The sequence below is a fragment of the Cebus imitator genome, unplaced genomic scaffold, assembly GCF_001604975.1.
Source record: "Cebus imitator isolate Cc_AM_T3 unplaced genomic scaffold, Cebus_imitator-1.0 Scaffold619, whole genome shotgun sequence".
Taxonomy (NCBI): Eukaryota; Metazoa; Chordata; class Mammalia; order Primates; family Cebidae; genus Cebus; species Cebus imitator.
In genome coordinates, this window is record NW_016107934.1 from 151914 (window position 1) to 167133 (window position 15220).

Below are 15220 nucleotides of genomic sequence, written 5' to 3' on the forward strand. Positions count from 1 at the left end.
TGTGCAAAGTACTCTGTATCTGAAATGTACAGAGTACTCTGTACAAATGTGCAAAGTACTCTGTATCTGAAATGTACAGAGTACTCTGTACAAATGTGCAAAGTACTCTGTATCTGTATCTTTATTTCTCCCATTTTGTAGATAAGAAACAGGCCCAGATAGATGAGGCAATTTGCCCACAATCACCCAGCCATTTCCTGGTAGTACTGGGATTTGAACTGCTACTGTTTACCACTGCACTGTACTGCCTCCCTGTTTTGAATTTATTTTGAGAATTTTCTTTCCATGAAGGGTTAACCTGTATCTAAGCACATAATACTGAGAAGATAAAACCTATTAATAGAATAGAATGTTGACCTAATTTATTTATTTATTCTGCAAATAGCTAGTGACAGGGTGCCTACCGATTGCTCAGCACCAAACTTCCTGCCTGAAATGCGGGTGTGATGTACATATTTCCCTGGCTTTGTAATGCCCACATTTAAGGCATTGCAGCCAGGGAGACATGTATGTATGCATGTCCTGTGCCTTATCACGTCTTTGAGATAGTCACGGATCTGAATCTAACTTTTCTGTTAGTGCCTCCTGCTGACAGCCTGAGCATTCCACCAAATAGAAATAGCACCTCTATTTTCCACCTGCTTAGATGTATACTTTTTTAGGCTCCAGTGTGGTAAAGCCTCTAAAGTATTCATAATAACTCAGACCCATGACTTTTATTTTATAGAGCTCTAGTTCACCTTAACTTTTCCTGATTACCATTTATGGTCTGTACTTGGCTACAGGGGCTTTCTCTCCGTGGTTTTTCCAGTTCTGCATGTAAGTCTTTGTGGTCCAAGATAAAACCTTGACCTTTACTTTCAGTAAAGACAGCAGGTTATGCTCTCACTTGCTCAGTCTGAGGAGAGAGAGTCTCTTTATACCAGAACTGTACCTTGAGTGGTATCTCGGGATGCCATCGGTCCTACTGAGGAAGTAGCCCAAGAAGACTCTTAAGTCCTCCAATCAGGACTTGGTGAGCCCTGGACCATGTTTCAAAGATAAAGGCCTCTTACAGGGAAATATTCCTAAATACCTTCACCTTTAGCTTAGCTTTAACTTAGGAACTTTTAAGCGGAATCTTTATGCTTAGCAAACAGCTTAGAGATGACTAGAATGAAACACCAAGCCTTAACTGATAGTATTGCATGTCACACACTTTGTGTTCTGAAAACTCTTATCAACTCACAGTTAGCCACTCTACTGGCAATTAAGTTCCTGGCTGATTTTCAGGATTCTACTTTCTCACTCTTTGATAACATTTTAAGTGCTGGCCACCTAGTCCTCTAGTTCCTGCAGGATTAAGGTCTAACTGTATGTAAAGAACTGGCTAAGATTTTGAAATTCTTTGAGATAGGCCCATCTGTTCTTTCTTTGCCTTTGTAACTTTGTCTTACACAGGCACAAAACTGCAAGACGATAAACATGACCATGTCAGCTGAAACTCTGCAAAGCAATCTTCATGATGCATGGGAAAAATTATTATTGTATTGTTCCATCACCTTTAATTTTTTTTGTCAAAAACCTTAAAAACTCTGTTATTATCAGTAATAGTGACATTGGGAAGTGAAAAATAATAAAGCTAGTATTTAGTCTGTGGTGAATCAAATCATTAGAGACATCAAGGATGAAAGTGTGTTATCAAGAGTAGTCTGAACATTGTGTATTCTTGCATGACTTTAGATACAGCACAAGCGTCTCTTCTATGACATGGTGAATTGTCATTACCCCTTTCTAAGTTTGGATCGGTTTCTTCCGTTTTATCCTTTGCACTCTCAATGTCATGAAAGAATTCCTTTAATGTTTTTCAATGTTTAAAGCTTATTTTATTGCCAGTCACCTCCTCTGGGACATCTTTATTCTTTTTGTTACATCTTCCTCACTTTCTTCCTTTAGGTCAGTAAGTCCACCTTCACTGAGTTCTTCTAGCTTTGTCTCTAGAGGTTGTTGCATAGCCGTAGTGTCAACATTTCCATAATCAGCTGTTTCTTCTCTTCCATGTATGGTCTATTCAGATTTCACACCCAGCATTTGTCAGTTTTTATTTCTTTACTCTTTCATCTTTCTTATCTAGTTTCCTCTTTGGTTTATCCATTATACCATGTCACATGGGTTTATCACTGGGAAACAAGGGGGTAACAGAAATCCATACTTTGCTGTCTGTGCATGACCTTAATATCAGATGTACAGTGACTAGTCACCAGCAGTCTTCAAAAGAAGTGACATGATTGATCTCTGATCATGATGGGGCATCTGCTATTTACATAGTTGTTTGCGAACTGAAGAAATAGCAGTGAAGTTGTACTTTATGCAGTTGGTTAGTATATTGAGGTAATTGAAATTTGGACTGTTTGTGAGGATTTATTTGATTAAACCAAGGTAACTGGAATTCATATCAGAACAGTGCAAAGTGAGGACTGCTGTAATTGGTTTCAAATTTAAAACTGTATTCTAGGCATCTTTAATATTTTTTTTTGACTTTCCCCTCCCTGCTCAAGATTATTCCACAGAGATTTTGGTTACGGTCCAGACATCTTTGAGTAGATGTTCCTGTAGAAAGCATTGTTAGGAAATTCAAGGAAAAAAGTTCTCATTACACTACCTTGAGATCCTACTAAGTTCTTGAGTTTAGACTTGAGGATACCTTAATAATGAAAGTAATTAGGCCATGAAATCATATTTAAAATAAGTAATGGAACAGGAAATTTCTTCCTATATTAGAAAAATTATCTGAAAAAGTGAAGACATATTCTAACTTGGACTAGGAAATTTCTATCCAACAAAGTAAAATATCACTACCATAAGTATTACCACGAAGAATCATTCTATGATCTAGTTGATTGCCCCTAATAATAAGACTTTGTTGTTAAGCTTACTGTGAATTCTATTCAATAATCCTGAACTCCCAGTGCTTTCCCTTGGTCCTGTCCATATAGTGATCACATTCTGTTATTAAATAATGTGACTATGTGTTGGTTTTATTGTAGGAGGAATTTAGCAAATCTGTAGCTCAGCATTTTACTCTTCAGTAGAAATCCCTTGACCCTTTCCAAATCCAGACAATGCAACTTTCTCCATATAGTCTAAAACTGAGAAACCAGCCACAAGCCAGGGAAAGTTGATAATGAAAAAAGGAAGTTTGGGCTGTTGGACATCCTCTCCTTTAATCTTTTATGTTCAAAGTACTTGATGCGCAAAGCCCAGGCTCTTTTATCTCTGTCCTGTAGACTGATGTCTAGTCAGTATTCATTGTGACAAAATTGTTTCATCAGAGCAAATTGGATCATGTGTGGAGTTTATTATAAAATTATTTAACTTGCCTTTTGGCAAGTAACCAGTTTATAACTGGTATTAATGTTCTTTTTTTTTTTTTTTCTAGTACCAGTTTCAGAAACTTTCATTTGTGTGTGCATGTGTGTGTTAAATAAGTGTATTAAATACTTGAAAAAATTTAGTTTAAAAAATGAAATTGTAATTTTATGTGTAAAAGTGTCAGATATGCTTTATTCTGCACTGAAAACAATATTCATTTACAGCCCAACAGATACCAAAAAGATACTAAAATTACTTTCCTAGAGTTATCAGAAAATAGCACTATAATAATGAAATCAAACACATCTTTCTTTATGATTTATTCTTCGTCTGATACACATCAGCCTAGTAAGCCTTTCTATCTCTCTGCTTACTTACCCATCCCTCCAACGTCATGTCTTTGGGCAGGTGTTAAATTCCTGGGTTTTGGGTTTTGTCGGATGGACTGCAGTCTCTGTGGGCCTAAGTGAGTGTGTCAAATCTAGTCTTTGGGGTATCATGGAAACTCTACATGATAGATTTGATTTCATCCCCAAGTTGACTTGGTAATTTCATTAGATTTCATCGGTGACAATCTGCATTTTATCTTATATGTGCTGTGTATTGGTCACAACATCAGAAAACCTTTAGTGTTCACTGTCAGCATTTAGAATCATGATTGTCATATAGATGGATAGTGCTCAGTCAACTATTGTCAAATTAAGTAATCTTCTACTCATTCCTTTATTTAGACTAACAAAAGGGTCTGGTACATTATAGATACACAGTAAATATTTGTAGAACAAATGAATGAACCAACCCAACAGATTTCTGAGAAGTAGCCTGCCTTTGGTTACTAATTGTTTTATAGAACATATAAAAGAAAATTTTAGAATATCTAATTTGTTCACAAAAATGTTATATTGTCTCCCCTGATAATTGGTATTCCTGTGTCAGGCTGAGCACTAAAGTTATAAGTTTTTGTTAAGCATGTAAATACTATTATTTCTCATGTACTTTATTTTGCATTTTGATTTCAGTAGTTGTAGTTGAGGAGAATCCTTAAAAGCATGCAGATTTAAAAAATTACATAGATTGCCTTACCTAGCAGTCTGAAAATCATACTAGGAAATTTGATAAGAGCCTGCTATTAAGGACACCTTAAGTTATTTTTATTATTTTTATCTTAATGCTAAGTGGAGAATTACTTAAATTTATTTTCTTTGTTGCATTTAATGTTTTGATAAATTCAATAAATAAGGATAAATTCACTTATTGAAGGACAAGAAGAGATCAATAAAAGGTCCTTGAGGTTATTGGGTTCTATGGCATCTATATCAAATTCCTTGCCCTTTTGTTACACTGAGAAATTTGATGACTGGGCTAGCAACAAGATACCTACCCCACAATTGCCGTGGTATCTGCTGAAATGTGGCTAGGTGAGCAAAGAAAATGAATCAAAAGAAACTCTTTCTGAAGATTCACTGAAGAAAGCCTGGAGAAACTCTTTCATTGCCTGTGGTTATTTAAGTAGATCCCACAGAGACAGGTGGAATGTCCATTATCCAAAATGCCTGGGACCAGAAGTGTTTGGATTTCAGATTTTTTTCAGACTTGGGATCTTCAACATGTATATTTGTTGGAAATGGCTGCTTAATTTAAGGAACAGTTTAAGGTGGCCTGGAAAATAATACTGTACTCTAAGGCAAATTTTTGTTTGTTCTTAGCAGCTTTTTTTTTTTTTTTTTTTTTTTTTTTTTTTTTTTTTTTTTTTTGAAATGGAGTTTCACTCTCATTGCAAAAGCTGGAGTGCAATGGCACCATCTTGGCTCACTGCAACCTCCGTTTCCTGGGTTCAAGTGATTCTTCTGCCTCAGCCTCCTGAATAGCTTGGATGATAGGTGTGTGCCACCACGCCTGGCTAATTTATTGTATTTTTAGTAGAAACAGGTTTCCACCATGTTAGGCAGGCTGATCTCAAACTCCTGATCTAAGGTGATCCGCCCACCTCTACCTGCCAAAGTGCTGGGATTACAGGCATGAGCTACCATGCCTGACCCTTAGTAGCTCTTTTATGCATTGAATTAAACCTGAAAGAGTTTCTTATGAATGATTGATTGTGAGGTGCTTTTGAAACAGCTTCTATTTTATAACCCTTTGTAGAACTTTCAAGCTCTATTTAGATAACTACATATGGGATTAAAATGGAAAATGAGACATGTCTAAAGAAAATTTCTTTTTCTGTGTATGTGCCTTTTGTGACCTATACACTCAGTTTCATTCTAGTCAGCATTTGAGCCTAAAAAATAGGGAAACTATGAGAACTCTGTGCCTTATAAGAAGGCAGGGATATGACTGAGTATTATACACCTAAGTCCCAGGGCTGGGCGGAAGTAACAGATCAAATAAAAACTTGAGGAACTTGCCATAGAATGTTTTCTGATTAATGTGGATTTCTCTTCTCTTCAGCGGAGTAACTGAAATCCACATTAATAAGTTGGTTATTTGTTGCTTAGGTCTCATCTCCCCATAAAGAGACTAAAATTGAGGTTATAATCTAAAGTATGGGTAGGTAGAAATTCCAAAAATCTTTAGGTACCTGTCGTATACCTTAAACATAGATTTTTAATCATGATCATTGAGGGGCTTGTTTCTTGTTTTTACTTTATTTAATGTTTGTCATTGCAGAAGAAAAAAACTGGATGCTAGATATAACATTTAAAATATTTTCCCTTTCATGACAGTTACTCATTGATTACTGGCATGGAGAATATCTCTGTGTGGATGACACACAGCAGCTTTTCAGTCACGTGCTCTTTCTTTCTGCCACTCAGTTTTCTTTTAGGTTACCTTAAACAACTTTCTTGATGAAAAAATCAATTTCAATATTAACCAAAATTTAAAAGATCCATATATAGTAAAAGAACTAATATTTGCAGGTTGATCCATTCCATTCTTCTTTCAGAGATGGTATGAGATACTTGACAGGAGAGCTAGCAGCAGAAACAATAACGTGTGTGATGAATCCTGTTGCGTCTTTGCGGTTTATTTTTATTAAAATATTTTAGTTCCCAGGGAGGGGAGCACTACACACTGGGGTCTGTTGGAGGGAAATAGGGGAGGGACAGTGGGGGGTGGGGAGTTGGGGGGGAGGGCATGGGGAGAAATGCCAGATATAGGTGAGCGGGAGGAAGGCAGAAAATCACACTGCCACGTGTGTACCTGTGCAACAATCTTGCATGTTCTTCACATGTACCCCAAAACCTAAAATGCAATAAAAAATATTTTAGTTGAACAACTTAAGCTTTTTTCTTCGTCAGGATTTCACAAGGATATAATTTGCCCAGTGTTTATTCTGTCATTGTTTTTTTCAAAACAAAATAACTAGATTTCCAGATGGTTTACTTACTTTATGTAAGGTGGAACAAAATTCTCTTTTTCTCAGTACTGTTAATTAACCCGTTATTTCCCATTAGTGTTATGTACATCAGTGTTGCCTTGTCAGCCTGGAGTGATTTTACTCCTCAGGGGACATTGGCAATATCCGAAGACAGTTTGTTTGATGTAACTGGCATCTAGTTACTAGCATCTAGTACATAGAGGCCAAGGAACATTCTATATTGCGCAGAGCAGTGTCCCCCTCCCCCAAAAGATTTATCTCGTTTGAGATATTAGTAATACATCAATGAGAAAGACTGATGTGTAGAACCTCATTTGTTAGCATAGGAAAATAAGGCGTCACCTACAAATTCACCATCCATATTTATACTGCCATGTAACTATCTATTGGCTTGTGAGAGAGATGTGGGGTGACTTGGTGATACGAAGGAGTCATTCCTCAGAAGTTGCCACATTATAGTACTTTTGTCAGTTTGTCTGTGTACCTTACAAGCTATTAAAATGGCGTCACTTGTGATTGAGTTTATGTAATTCTTTGTTTTTCTTTTTTAAGCGCTTAAATATAGATCTGGTGGTATGGATGAGAAAACGATCGCTTTACTTGTTGCTGGACTGACGATCACTGTCATTGTCATTGTTGGAGCCATTCTTTTCGTCCCAGGTAAGATATTCCGTTCCTGGGCAGGAGCACAGGAGGTGGATGAGTGTGTTCCCAGGTGAGGAGGGATGCACTGGTTTCCTAGGGCTGTTGGAACAGACTGCCAAAAACTGGGTGCCTTACAATGATAGAAATTTCCTCACCACTCTGGAGGCTGTAGGTCTGAAATCAGGATGTCATCAGGGCCACACTCCCTCTCAGGGCTCTAGGGAAAAATCAATTTCTTGCCTCTTCTAGCTTCTGGAATTTGCTAAAGAATGACAGTGCTCATCATTCCTTAGTTTGTGGTAGCATAACTCCACGCTCTGCGTATCTGGTCACACTGCCTCCTCCTTCCTGTGTGTCTTTGCCTGTGTTATTTTTGTTAAATCTCCCTCAGCCCCTCTCTTAGGAGGACATTATCTTTGGAATTGGAGCCCACTCTTATAATCCAGAGTAAGCTCCTCCTTTCAGATTCTTAACTTCATCGTATCTTTTGCCATCTAATGCACTTTTGCTGCCTGATGTAATATTCACAGGTTTTAGGCATTAGGAGGTAGAAATAACTTTAGGGTTATCATTCAACTCACTGCAGAGGCAAACGTCATTGGCCAAGACATGAAAGTGAAATGACTGTGGGAATCAAGTCTGTGGAAATTGGCAGTTGCTATTGGGGGATGGGAATGTGAGTGGGAAATGAGGATATATAGCACATATAAAGGAAGGCTGGGACTCAGCCTGATAACTATAGCACCGCGTTGTTTCTAGAGAAGAATGTAGTACAGGTGTAATGTGTAGGAACATGGGCTTGGCAGCTCTATTTATATCTGAAGTTCGTGAGGACAGCGACAGGAAGGAGGTGAATTCAGAAGATAACGTAAAAGAACAATTGATTTGACTTTGGGACATACTGAATACAGCAGATGAAGGGAATGGTAAAAGGTGAATACACAATCCCTCATCTGGAATTCTGTAAGCTAGTTAAGAAGGAGGCAGAGCCAACTCAGGGTTTCAGCATGTTGAAATTTAAATGTTGAAATTTAGATGTCTTATGTTTGGTCGTAAATAATCAAAAAATATTCACTAATTTTGTGCAAGGTTTTTGGGGATATGTGTATTTTTAAAACTTTCACAGTTGTTAGGAGTAGAATTTAGATTAGTACATTTAAAAAATCTACTTTAACTTCCTAAAGATTAGGACGTATGTAAGAAAATATTTTAAATGTTTTGATTTATTAACAGGTGAATATTCATTAAAGAATGCTACTGGACTTGGTTTAATTGTGACTTCTACAGGGATATTAATATTACTTCACTACTATGTGTTTAGTACAGGTGGGTATTCGTTGTTACAGTATGATTTTGTCTACCTTTTTTATTGAAAAAAAAAGCAGCAGTTTTGGTGAAAATACTCATATAATTTTTTTGCAATTCAATAAAAGTTGGTTTATTAAAATATTTTTCATGATATTTTTAGGGACATTTTCCCATTCATGTTAATTTTAAGGTTATTCTAGGTCAGCTATTTTGTAAAAAGTGATTTCATATGTATTTAATGCCAATCAGCATAATTTTAAATTATGCCATATAATTTCTTAATGATTATTTTTATATTCTCATTTCAGTTTTTTGAAGTTAAAAGTAGATGTTAAACACAGCCTTTCTCTTCTTTTGCTAAGCTTCTGCTTCTACATTAAGAAGACTGGTTCTATGAAATGGAATTATGAATCATAGATAGTAGAAACATGTTTGTTTTTATTTTTATTTTTAATGAGTGAGAGGTTCTTATGTTGCCCAGGCTGGCCTCGGACGCATAGCCTCGCCTCTTCCAGCACCAGGACAACTGGCCTGGCCACTGCGGCTCCCCATATTTGTTTTTATTATTAGTAAACCTTAACACTGTAGTTTTAAAAGATGGCATGGATATCCAAACTATAGTTAGTATCATTTTCACTGCATTTTGAAAGTAGATCACTACCATATTTAGTTATTATCATTCAAGAGTCACATTTAACACTTGGTCTTAGAGCATTGGAAAGGTATTAGTTGGTTGTGAAATGACAGATCTAGAGATGTGCAAGATAGAGAGTAAGATGTTTCCAGTCATATATTTGCATAACAGTTCTCTCAACAAGAGCAATTCTGTATGCATGTGGAGAAGCCATTCATAATAGCCATTCATACTGTAACATGCGCAAGTGTGGTAAAAGCAGCATTGTTCTAAGATTTAGGATAAAAACTGCGAGTCCAGCTTAGCTGACTGTGAAAATTAAAGGCTGCTGAATGTGTGAATTTGGAGCTGACTACTCGTGTGGAAGGGTTAGATCACTGAACTAATATCTACCATCAAACTGTGAACTCCAGAGTCAGTCTTTGGTCTTAGGAGATCCCTGATTATACCAAATGCAGGTGGAAGTGATGGTTTCTTAAATACGCTTAGCACACTTCTGTTACATCCTTTTCCTTTCTCCAGCGTTTGGATTAACCTCCTTCGTCATCGCCATATTGGTTATTCAGGTGATAGCCTATGTCCTCGCTGTGGTTGGACTGAGTCTCTGTATTGCGGGTAAGAGTCACCTTTCTCAAGACCTAATATGGGTTACTCTTGGACAGAGCCCTTCTTCCTTTTTCTTTTTCTTTCTCTCTTTTAAAAAATATATAGACTTGATTTTTTTGTGTGTGCAGTTTTTGGTTCATGGCAAAATTGAATGGAAAGTACATTCACTTACCTATTATTGTGTGGACATAAGTTTTCAATTCCATTTGGGCAAATACGAAGGAGTGCACTTGCTGGATTGTATGTTGAAAGTATGTTTAATTTGGTAATACACTGCCAAACTCCCTGTATCAGAATGGCTGTACCATTTTGCATTATCGCCACCAATAAATGAGAGTTTTTGTTTATTCATATACTTGACAGCGTTTAGTATTCTGAGCTATTCTTTTTAAACTTCCAATTTACCCCAGTGTGAATAGTGCTTTGCTCCTTGCTACAAGGATATTGACTGTATATGTGGCTTGGTGGCTGATTGTTCTGGCACCCAAACTGATAGGCCTGTATTTCTGGAGGAACTCTTAAAATAACTGGGCTTCAATTGGTTGGAGCCTTAGACTTGAAACACTAGTCCTCATTTCTTGATATGATAAGGTATGTGTTGTACAAAGGAGGGCCTTGTTCTTATGATAATTTGTAGTCATTTTACTGGCTAAGTTAATAATAAACATATATGGATGATTTTTGTTTTTTGATCGTTAGAATAATTACTCTCTTAAAACTTGAGATTATTACTGTTGTTTTTTTAAACGAGTTATTTCATATGCATTGCTAATACAGAATTTTATTTGTTTTTACAGCGTGTATACCAATGCATGGCCCTCTTCTGATTTCAGGTTTGAGTATCTTAGCTCTAGCACAATTACTTGGACTAGTTTATATGAAATTTGTGGGTAAGTCAATCTTATTTTCATTAGCCTATGCCAGTAATTTCAAATATATCACTTAGAAAATGCTTTTTAGTTTGTTCTTCCAGTTTAGGACCAAAAATGAGAAAATATAATTGGACTGATTTGAGGGTAATTAAGGAGGGTGGAAGACATATAGGATTAATGAAAAATTTGGGTTACAAACTAGTTTAAAAGAATATGGCTTTATGTATTTTAGAATGTGTATCTTTTTATACTAAGTAAAAGGGGACCCGATCTTTGAGTATCAATTTTAAGTAATAGAAAAGGATTTTCAATTGTTCCAGTATTCCTGTGATATAGCTGTCTGCAGAGACATGTTTGTCACTTGTTCTTTTTTCTTGGAGACATAGATACCCCAAGATAGGAATTAAAATTAAACATCTATCACCTTTGTTAATTTAAAGAGCAGTGACCTCTAATGTACGACTTTAAAACAGATCTAGTTAAAACCAATATAATGAAAACATTGAGTTTTAAAATTTAGGCTTTTACTCCTTTTAAAATCAATTATTAATAAGTATGGAATTCATTTCATTGTTTCCAGCTTTTATATTTAAACTGCCAATTTTCAAGTAACAGGTTTCTGCATAAATTCTTATTTTTTATTGAGATGTGTGCACACAGAGAGGTATTTTTAATTGTGCCTGAAACTCATGTTATCTTACCTAATTTCAAGATGTTTTCAATAATCTAATTTATATTAGTTTCTCCCTTTAAAAAATCATTATTTTTTAATTTATGAAATAAAGCAAACCCTTAACCATCTACCAAAGTAATCAAACGTTATAAATTGATGGAGTTAAAAAATAGTGTTTCTGCTTTGCTTTAAGTAAACTTTGCTGTCTGTGTTTCTAAAAATTAATACAAAAGTTGAATTGTTATAGTCAAATAGTTTCTCATATGACTTACATAATAGTTTCAAAAAGCTGCCTTTATTTCTGAACTTTGGTTCTTGGTGATTGATAATTGAATTCAGTTCTGTCATATGTTCTGTATCTTTCTTTAATTAATGCTTATTAGATAAGTAATTAAAATATTTCCAAAATCTGCCTATCTTTAACATAGGAGTTCATAAGTCCTAGGTGTTGCTCAGTAAGATTTTTCTAATTTCATACCAACTTAACTCCATAAAATACAATGAGATACCTAAAGCAGAATGGAATTCATGTGGTACCTACAGTGAACATCTTGAATGTTGATGCGTGTTCTATTTTTGTAACATCTTCCAATCACCACGTGTCTGGTTCTTGTAGATGACACTCCTGGTGTTGTTGCTCCCACGAATGTCTGAGACCAGTGTGTGATTTGCCGTATCCACACAACTCTAGTATTAGATGCCTTTGGCTGATGGGCAGCACTCTCTTATTTTTTCCTCACTGTCTGGGTTGTCCTCCCTTTTACTCCCATGCCTTCCTATCCTTTCCATATCTAGCAAAGAATGATCTTCAGTACAGTTGCCAGCAGGTCTGGCGACAATGCCTCAAGTGGACTAAGCATTGTCTCTCTGCCACCCCCTTAACCTCGCTCTCCTGCCTTCTCCATCACTTACATTCCTAAGAAGGCTGTGAAATCACTGCACTGCACCTGTCACTGTTCTGATATTGACTCAAATCCTGACAAGTACCCCAAATTATTTTTTCTTTGTCATAGGTTACCATATAAGTATGCTATATGCTAAAATTTATGCTATATGTTTAAATTTAGTGCAGTTTTATTGATAGCATCCTAATTTTATTGATAGTATCCTCAGTTAACTTTTTGAATCAACTTGTCTGATGCCAGAGTTCAGAGGGAAACCTACGGTCAGTGAAAGGCAAGAAGAGACAAGGTAGAGGAAAGTTGCTCTTTAGATAACCTGGTGGACTAGGAGGAACATTCATATGATTTGTTTATATAATCTGACTATATAAATCTGAATCTATGTAACATTAAGGTTGCAAATTTGAGCATTTGTATTAGGAAGTTAAAACTTTAAGTGTCTCCAAAATAATTTTTACTCATTGCACATGTTCTGTTTTAGAAAAGCCAAATGATTGTGTTTTGACTAGAATGCAACAAAATCCTCAGTCAAAAATGCAAGCTTTCTCTTCAAGAAGTTAATGTTGCTATGAGATATTTAACTTTTATATTTTTTATTTCCAACTTTAAATTTGTAGCCTTAATTATTATTTTAAAGAGTAGGACTTTCACTTTCTACAACTTTCTGTGAAAGTGGTGTTCACTTTCTGTTCTTTAACTTTTTAAACTGTTATATTTTTTCTTTTATTGGAAGCATTTTAATTTTATAAGATTGGACAAGGGACTGGGCACAATAACTTAATGTGAAAGCACAGAAAAGATTACAAGAAACTAACCAAACTCACTAAAGTTGGGCTTGTTGTTTGTGCAGAACATTTACGTAATTATAAGGGTCAATACTTACCCATTTTTTAGAGCCATTATCAGTTAGTTCAATATAAAGTCATGTAGTGTTTTGGTACAAATCAAGATTAATTTGTACCCAGATATTTTAGAACGATGCAGACACAGAATATATACGTAGAATTTATATCTATGTGTAGATATAAATTCATATATAAATTCAGATATTTTCTTGTTCAATTTAAGAAGAGGTAAATTTGGCATCAGTAGAAAAAATGCTTCTGAAAAATGTAAACCCTGGAAATATATTTATGGCATGTAGTCAGATGTTTCAGGGAGAGAAGAACAAATCAAGAAGCATTGCAAGTAAGCTCATATGGAATGCTTAGGCTTGTGGTAAAAAAAAAAAAAAAAAAAAAAATATATATATATATATATATATATATATATATATATATATATATATATGGCTGTCAATGTCTTAGGCTCATGGTAATAGAAGCTTAATCATAATCACTATTTTGTCACATGGGTTATATCCATATTGGAGAGAATTAACTCAGGTGAGATTAATGTTTGATTTTATAATGTTTAGAGGGATCACAACTGACTGATGTCTCTTTGAAGTACCGTTCTTCATAGATCTCTTTTTTCAGAATGGACTGGCCAAATGTGACATCCCTTGGATCTGAGATTTAGAACTAGAAACATTTCTTTACACATTATTAGGGAAGAAAAGGAGTAACTTGGCAGTTAGTAATATTCTATTTTGTTTTGTTTTGTTTTGTTTTTAGAGACAGGGTCTCATTATGTTGCCCAGGCTGGCCTTAAGCTCCGGGGCTCAAGGGGTGCTCCCACCTCAGCCTCCCAAATAGCTGGGACTGCATGCATGTGCCACCACCCCTGGCAATGTTTATTCTGATAAATTTATGAGCTCAAAAACGTAACTCTAAAACCTTTTCTCTGACCTTTCATATTACCATCAGAAAATTAGATAGCTGTTTAGTTCTCTTTTTCTTCGTAGAACATAGATACAATGCATGGTTTAGTTGAAGTCAGTTGTATATACATGTAACTATCTTGATGTTCCCAAATAAAGCTCTGTATTTCTGCTTGGTTTATTGGGGGGGCTGCTAAATGTGGTGCACCCCAAGCCATTTGACTCCATTCCACTTTACAAAAAGGTTGGCTTCTTGTTTGGATGCAAGGACCAAATCACTCCCCCAGGTGCCTCCACAGTAAGGGAGGTTTATTTAAAGCTGCCCACGGCACTAACAGAGACCAGACTCCTATGAGCTCAGATCTGTAACTGGGCCTCACAGGGATGGGACAGTATATAGTCTAGGCATTGGAAGGATCCGTTACATCTCTAAGAACTGAAGCATCATGTGGCCCTCTCAGCAGCAAGAGTAAGATGATGCTCCTGTCAGTTATAGTTACTGATTTCTTCTGTCTTTGATTCTTTGCCTATTAGCTAGTTAGCTCATCCTCTGATGAGCTGTACGCCCCTGTTTTTTATCCTATTCCTGTCTTCTCACAGACCATTTTTCTCACCCACAGCTTTGAGCTCGTCCTTGCTGCCTTTCTATTTCTTTTTTGCTTTCCCTTCCCACCGCCAACTTTCTGGTCCTTTTTTCTGTTTCTCCTTAGAGTCCAGTGGCAGGGAGAAGCCTGTCAGTCCAGTCTGTTGCCATTTTTCCTGTTTGAGAAAGACTCACTAGCTTTTGGCTAGCTCACAGACTGGCTTTCCTTGGGTCAAGACCCACCCTTTTCCCTGCCAGCTTTGGAAGCTTGACAGAGTGCGGGTGTGCAGTGGTGGTGAATAAATAGTAAGGAACACAGAGCAGTCCTGGAGGCGTGCCCCAATCTGCTGCTGAGAAAATCCAGGGCTGTCATCTAGTCCAGCTCTCAGTGGAATGGACGTCTCTGTTCAGTAGGATCCCCCTCCTGCTCAGTGGTTCATGGAATGCTTCTGTTCTACCTTTTCCATCTGTAGGACTCTGATTCTGTATTTAGGACTTGCTTTAG

At 36.3% G+C, this 15220-nt stretch overlaps 1 protein-coding gene across 5 annotated transcripts in view; it reads left to right on the forward strand.

The window, feature by feature from the left end:
• CD47 (CD47 molecule) overlaps window positions 1-15220 on the forward strand; it is a 53572-nt gene that overhangs the window by 29142 nt on the left and 9210 nt on the right. For all 5 annotated transcript variants that reach the window (XM_037734458.1, XM_017517155.2, XM_017517159.2 and 2 more), the window contains 4 exons: window positions 7283-7390; window positions 8609-8701; window positions 9840-9932; window positions 10721-10813. In XM_037734458.1, the coding sequence (XP_037590386.1) occupies window positions 7283-7390; window positions 8609-8701; window positions 9840-9932; window positions 10721-10813 (387 nt within the window). The remainder of the gene's footprint in view (window positions 1-7282; window positions 7391-8608; window positions 8702-9839; window positions 9933-10720; window positions 10814-15220) is intronic.